The sequence below is a fragment of the Myripristis murdjan genome, chromosome 8 (genome assembly GCF_902150065.1).
Source record: "Myripristis murdjan chromosome 8, fMyrMur1.1, whole genome shotgun sequence".
Lineage (NCBI taxonomy): Eukaryota > Metazoa > Chordata > Actinopteri > Holocentriformes > Holocentridae > Myripristis > Myripristis murdjan.
Window position 1 is genome coordinate 2,401,986 of NC_043987.1, and position 7,845 is coordinate 2,409,830.

The 7,845-nt window shown below is 38.9% G+C and overlaps 1 protein-coding gene across 1 annotated transcript in view; it reads right to left on the reverse strand.

Moving 5' to 3' along the window:
* LOC115364334 (syntaxin-binding protein 4) overlaps positions 1–1,636 on the reverse strand; it is a 78,981-nt gene extending 77,345 nt beyond the window's left edge. Inside the window, exon 1 of the mRNA XM_030058860.1 lies at positions 1,501–1,636. Coding sequence (XP_029914720.1) covers positions 1,501–1,538 — 38 coding nt within the window. The 5' untranslated portion in view covers positions 1,539–1,636. The remainder of the gene's footprint in view (positions 1–1,500) is intronic.
* Between the last annotated feature and the right edge of the window lie 6,209 nt (positions 1,637–7,845).

Below are 7,845 nucleotides of genomic sequence, written 5' to 3' on the forward strand. Positions count from 1 at the left end.
AGAGAGGAGCGACTGCTTGTGTAAGATCCCACAACTTATGTCAGAGCAAAACCCACTCCATTAAGGTCATCATGTCATCAGGGGTAATTGACTATTATAAAGTGGCACAACAAAGCCCATTCTCCCCTGTTAAAAATACTAAAGCACTGGAAGTTCAAAGGACCACGGTGTGCTCCATGCTTATGAAATAAAAGAGGTTTGAAACCTCCAGGAAATCTCTTAGAGCTGGTTGTTTGCCCAAACTCCTGACGGGCTTTGGCCAGGGAGGTGACCAAGACCCCATGGAGCTTCCACTCTATGAAAAAATAGGAGAACCTGTCAGAGGGACATCCATCTCAGCAGCACTCTATCAAACAGTGAGACGGGTTTGGATCTGTATACATGTATGTCTGCACATGTGCATATGTAGATGTACAAATGTAACTACTTACTTTTCCCTCTGAAACCTGGGCAAATTCATTTGATTTCTTTAAATAATATAGAGGGAAACAAAGAAATAGCATCAGAAAATGAGTAAATTACATTATTAAATTATTACATTTACATTATAAGAATACTGACCAAAAATTACCCCCAAAATGATTACAAGAAAATTTAAAAACAAAAAAAATCACCTAAAAATGTTTAATAAAAATGAAGTAAAGTGGATTTTGTTAAGTGTGTGAAATAGAAATCTTTCAAACTTTAAGCCTGTCCCCTCTCTCCTGCATTTCAGAGGGTAAAGTTTCCATTCTTACTGTTATAGGTGTTGTTAAGGTGGTTATGTTTCAGACTGTTAGCTGGGGGGAAGTCCACCTCAGTGGCAGGAGGCTAACAGCTAACAGTATTTGGAGCATCCAGCCAGTATCCAGCACTCAGTAACAATGAGAGGAAGAGAGCACCACTACTGTCCTACAGAACAGCTGGGGGGGAGGGAAATGTTTTTTTTTTTTTTTTTTTCATAACGGGTGGACTATCCCTTTAAATAGCTGCTAACCCTAAAATAATTTATGTTTACTGGATTTCATTGGAGAGTTCTGGTGTCTTGTGATGGTCTAAATGCTGTTTTAGAGAATTTTCCACCCTTACAAGAGTAAAATTCTGGTGGCAAAACTGATTAAGTGTAATTTTATTATGAAGAGTTTAACAATGATTGAATATTGACATAAAATATTAACTATTGGCAGCTTCAATGCAAAAATATGTCCATCTTCCAGAAAAATCCAGACCAATCAAGTCCTACATATACAACTTTTTGGATGCAAGTGTAGGTGTTAGTTGATTTGTTAACTAATGTGCATATGAATTATCAGTCTGTGTATGTTTTTTATGCAGAATAAATGCCAAGTTGATACAATTAGAGCAATCAGATATTCTTTCTATCTGAGCCAGACACGTGAAAATTACCTAGAGTACAACTATCATTATCAGCTCAGTGTAGCACTATAATTTTGGCATCCACTCCCAGGAAATCTGTCTGTAAAAAGTCCTGTCTGAGTTTTTTAATAACTGAGAACTTACCGGGCAAAACTGAAAGGCACTCTCAACCTTTGGAACATGTCTCTGTTGTTGTGTTAAAGCCTGCTGGTCTGGCGCTAGCTTGTTAACATTGGCTCTGGGCGCTCCTTGTCATGCTGTGCTGCTGCTGCCAAAAGCACATATGAAGACTGCCAGTTGAAGAAGAGATGATAAGCTTATAGCTAAAGGATCATGCACAAATCCATATGGCACTACAGACTAAATATAGGCCTTTTAAATAAAGCTACTCAGTCACTCCAAACAACAGGGGTCGATTTGGAGGAGAAAATAAGGAGAAGGATGATGCCCCGCCCTCCCCAGTCCCCTCAAACATAAAGACTTATATATTCCAGTTTAGGCAAAAAAAAAATCCCCTTGTAATCTTGACTGATAAGATGAGAAAGTCAAAGTATATATAAATATTTATAATATAAATATATATATATATATATAATTTTTGTAAATATATGCACATCTGCTTCTTCCACTGGTACTGGGCAAGTATTAAACTGCAAAGTTCAAAGTAGATCTACTACCAGTTGTTATTGTTTCAACAATGTTATGTGGACCCACCCTGACAATACATAAAATATGTAGAGTTTTTTTTTTTTTTTTTTGGTTAAATGATGTGAATCTATAGTTGAAATCTACCCCAACCTACCCCAGTCTATTCACAGTTCATAGTTCATAGTTAACTTTATTAACCACCTGCAGGAAATTTGTTTCTTTCAATAACATTAAATTAGAACACAAAATTAGCACACACACACAAAATAAATAATTAAATAAAAATAACAAGAAAGATATCACAGAATTTGTATTAATAAATAACTAAATAATGCCAAAACAACAATTAGCAGGAAATTAGCACATATAAAAGCTTCAAAATGAGAAAAAAAGGACAAAAAAAAAAAAAAATCTGAAACTAAGCAAACAAAAAAATTACCTGAAAATTAGCACTTTGGTAATTAAAACATGACAAGAAAACTATGCTTATAATTATTAAAATGATATATTTAAACATCACCTCAGTGATGCTGGATTCTGCTTTCCAATGCTGTGAAAGGTGTCTGAATGAAACTAAGTATTGTGAGTGTAAAATACAGACCTCAGTCATGGTGATTAATACTAAACAAACAAATATCAACAACAACTCCAGTAAAGGTGTACAGCTGATTCTGGAGTGTGGATACCCAACCCAAGCCTGTCAGGACCTGACGGGCTGGTTCCGGACAAAAATTAAGAAATTATGTTCAAGTTCGGGTTGGGTTTGGTCACATCAGCGTAATTTTAGTGAAAATCTAATGTAAAATGACAAAAAATTTGGACCTACTGTCTGTCCTGGGTAGCCTCCTGTATAGTGCTGCAGTTTACATGACAACACTGAAGGCAACACATAGCCTTTTACATTCAGTAAATGTAGCCTAGCGATGGAGGACAAACAAAATGTGGGGCTCGGGTCGGGTTTGGACACAAAAAAAGAATGCCTGTCATGTTTGGGTCGGGGTCGGTTACTATGCACTTGGGCTCAGGTCGGGTTCAGACAAAAAATATGCAGCCCAATCAGCAGTCTAGCTGCTTCCTCTCCCTCCCTCTACAAATACTGACCTGTTCACAATACAGTTGCATAATTAAAGGCAGATTATAAACATCACACAGTATCTCTGATGCGCTCCATCTGGATGAAATACAGTACAAATGTAATTAAATGATAGGGACTGGCTGTCCATCAGTGTTTTATTAGTTCAGAGTAAAAACACAGTAAGAACTGGGGAAAAGAGAGAGAGAGAGAGAGAGAGAGAGAGAGTAGAACTTCCTACTGCACTTAGTACAATGTATTCTCATAGGCCTCGGTGTGGTGTCATTTATATGAATTTATATAGCCCTGGGGATGTTTCTGAGTCCGGTGTCAGCACTCTTACTTGCACTGTAACTGGACAAAGCATCACTATAACATGACTGACCAGCCCTGTAACTGTACTGAGTTCAACTGTAACTGGATAGAGCAGCGCTGTAACTGAAGTGTTGCAGCAACACACCACTGTCATCAACTATGTCAACAATGTAAATATGTGGACGAGCAGAGTGGTTTTCAAACTTTCTTTGAAACTTTGAAAGTTCTGCATCCTCATGTTGACTCCCATGACACCTCGGTCTCCCACTAGAAAGTTATTTTTTAGTTGTAATGATTGTTTTTCACTTGCTTGTTGGTATGTTTGTCTTAACCATGTTGTTATTTAAGACTGTAAAGTCAACACTGCTGGAAATGAGGAGCAATCCTCAGCAGGTTTCAAGTACATAAATAAGGGTTCATGATGATGACTAAATGTCTGATTAGAGATGCTGGATTGCCATCAAAAATCTTGTGTTTAAATGCTTGTGAAAGGCGTCAGAACTATGAAACATGAGCAACTTCACTTGATTTCATTCAAAAGCATGGAGAAAAGATGATGCATAAATTAGCAAGAAATAACCCCAAAAATAGCAAGAGGTTTATAAAAAATTTACAAGAAAACAATCAGAAAATGATCAAATTATCCCCAAAAGGCAAAAAACTCACTGAGGCTGCGTTCAGGCGCCTTTCAAAAATCTTTTCAAATTATAGTAACATTTAACTATCCCTCATTTTGCTGAGGACCCCCTGAAAGACCCCCAAGGACCACTAGGGGTTCCCAGGCCCCATTCCAAGACGCACTGGACTAGCAATGTGTCGATGCATCATATTGTTTGGATTACTACCTGAATAAAGACATCCAAGCCTTACAGGAAAATATTTGACACCAAAAACTTGACTATGACTTCATTCAATAACATGGCAATAAAGGTGATGAACAAGTTAGCAAATATTGCCATGACAAAAAAACAAAACAAAACTGAAAATTACCTGAAAATAACCTTTTTTTTTCCCCCAAAAAACAAAACGAGTTAAACATTGTTGGAAAATAGGCAAAAAAAAAAAAAAAAAAAGAGAAAAAGAAAACATGTTGTAATTATTACAAATACATACATACATACATACTTAACAGAAAATGAACCCCCCCCCCCAAAAAAAAGATTACAATTACCAAAAAATTCCCACAAAAAATTAAAAATAAAAAGAGGTGAACTGCATTAAGAGGGTGAAATAAAACCTTGCCTTTGTTGTAATGAATATCTACGCTGATGTGTTGTTTCTGTCTCCCAGCTACTATCTCATCATCACCCAAACAACACCTGTACTCCCTCAGAGGTATTGATTGGCCAGTCTGGTTTAACAAGTGCAATTTGATCTCGTGACACCTGTGTCATGCTACTGCTATGTGTATCCATCCATCCATTTGAAAAATCTGAAAATGTAATAGTGAGGACTGGTTAAAATCTTGTATAAGTTACAGCAACTTTCAGACTGGCCGTTTGTAACATTTCTCAAGAACAGACAAAATCACCACATTTAGCTTGCTGTCGTGATATCACAACTCTTCAGGGCTGCTGCCGTTTTCTTCCCTGAAGTGAAGGCATCATCAGAAAATATGTCAATCAGCCACTCAGGCATCTTGCATCTTGGGATGAGAGCAGACCTCAGGATTCACCATGTATTTAAAAAATGTGGGCATGGTGATTCACAAGGGCTGGATCCACACTGGATCACTGTTGAATCGTTTCTACACCAGAAATTTCATATTGACTTCAGTCAAAATGAGTACAGCAGCAGTTCTTCTGTTGGGGAACATTTTCATCCTCTTCCTCTGACAACTATGTTCTAATACTATGTCACTGTCTGCCGATGATCCCTCCAAAGTCAAGCCAAAGTTTCTGATGGCAATCCAGTTGACCAGAGAACTAGAAAATTAATACGCACAATATTTTGGGTGCTTGATCAAGCTGCACAAAGGAAACAGAAACAGAAAAGAGCTTGCACACTCATCTACAGCAACAGAACTACTGGGCAACATTTCAACCTGGATCCTAAACCATCTACAGTAGAGTGTGGATATCTTACCCGAGCCCGTCGGAACCCATCAAGATCTGACGGGTCAGGTTAAGTCCGGACGAAAATTTAGAAATTATGTTCTGGTTTGGTCACATCAGTGCTATTTTAGGGAAAGTCTATTGTGAGATAAATACAAATGATGGACCTACTGTCTGTTCTGCGCAACTTCCTGTGTAGTGCTGGAGTTTACGTGTCGATGCTGAAGGCAACACGTAGGCTATCTCAGGCAGTAACTGTAACCTAGCGCTGGAGGACAAGCAAAATCTGGAGTTCAGGTCGGGTTTGGACACAAAAAAGAATGGGTGCTGGGTTCGGGTCGGGCTCAGTTACTATGCTCTCAGGCCCAATCCGCACTATAATCTACAGTATATACTATAATGTCACTCACTCATGTCATTCATTCACTCTCCTTCAGGCACCTTTTTAGATCGGATGTATCAGATCTTCTGCCACAACCAATGTAGTATACGTGCTGAGATGCCGATGCAGTGTTGATGATGTTGGTAATACAAGCTGTGTGCTCAAGACACAGAACATAGAAGAGGTATTAGACCTTCCCTCGTCTCTAGCAGCTCAGAGGATGCTGGAGCATACCAAGCCTCTTACCTAACCCACTGGTCTTGTACCGGCTCCAGAGAAAGGCCTTTGAGCTCGGATAACACACCAACTTGTTACTACCACCGTCTCGTCTGATAAGCCTGTTGGGCCACAGGCATCAAAAAGAATGTCCTGTACCCAAGGGAAATGTCAGCATCAAAGAATTTGCTGTACACCCATATAATAAATGAGCACTTACAGCCTAGAACAGTGGTTTTCAAAGCAGGGTTCAGGGAGCCCAGGGGTCCTTGAAGGACTTCCAAGGATCCTCAGCAAAAAGAGGAATAGTTAAAATGCTTCTAAAAGGCATTTAAACTTAAGAATTCTGTTCCAGCATCACTTTAAGTATCATTTAAAAATTATAAATATAGTTTGTCATAATTTTCTAAAACATTTTAATATTTTTTTCCTAATTTTATAGAGGTTTTTTTTTTTTTACTTATATTTCAGTGAATTTGCTGGTGGAGCTCGGAGGCTTAATGAAGGTCATCTTGTGGTTTAGAACATGAAAAAGTTTGAAAACCCCTGACCTAGAAAAGACCTGTCAGAGAGAGAAAATCAAAGGAATATTTGGAAAAGCTTGTGCAACCACAGACTACTAGACTGATTTTCAAGTCTCTTTTCGGGTTTGAAGTCAACACATGCACAGAGTGTGTGTGCTACACATAACGCATATTTAGGATTTCTATTTCCACATTCCAAAATCTCTGCAGTGCCTTAGGATTAACCTTACATCCTGTAATTTTCTGTTCTTTTTTAACCTTTTTCCCCTCTCCTCACACAGTGCAGCATGACACATCAGCACCACTTTGGATTAGCACTGGCACTCCTTGAAGGCGTAATGTTATTTAACATGATCAGCTCATCCTGTGCACATGAGTGTGTGTGTGTGCGTGTGACAGATTTTACTGGCAAATTTCATCATTTCAGTGATGTAACATTTACACACCAACACATCAATCCTTCTGTCACGTGATAGCACAAGAACAGAATAAATGAGAGGAGACAATCTGCTCCCATAGTGACCCATTCATGACTGTAAAAACACACTCCTAAACCCTCACACATCTTCTCCACAGTTGGAGGAAATCACTGAATCCCTCCAGGATTACACTGATATGGGGTTTTTGGAGGCTGATACTGATATTTTTGTAATGAAGCTGTCTTTCACATAAATTCCATATCTTCTCAGTAGCACTCAGTCAGTAGTGCTATTTCAACAGCAGGCCTAAACAGGGCCAGGCTCAGCTGCACACGTTTGTAACACAAAACTGATGATGGTAGGTGACGGCTGGAATGGACCTCGTCTTCAATGGGGCAATAGTGTTCAGAGTGGAACAGCAAATGTCATTAAAACAATTAGCAAGGTCACTGATGTCAAAGGACCGAGCCAAGTTCTCCGATCTGTAAAGACAGCTGAGCATTTTGCTGCTGATTTATTAAATATGTGACAGCATATTGTGTATTTCTGCGTGTGTGTCTGTGTTGAGGGGGGGGGGGGGGGGGGGGGGGTTCAGGAAGGCTGAATCAACCAGGATGCCTTTATAGTCAGATATGAAATCCTCTTTGCTAATGGAAGTCAAAGAAAACCTCTGAAAGTAAAAACATCTTTCTCATTCTGTTTTATTTTGAAAATTCAGCAGTCAGCGTTAAAAGAAAGCTGCCCCCTGATCCTCCTGATTTTTGCTTGTGGTTTTTCTGTTTCTGTTTCTGATCTCAAGCGTAGCTGCACCACTGTTCCTGTCTTGGTCTTGTCAATGAGAATAAGAAGATACATTGCT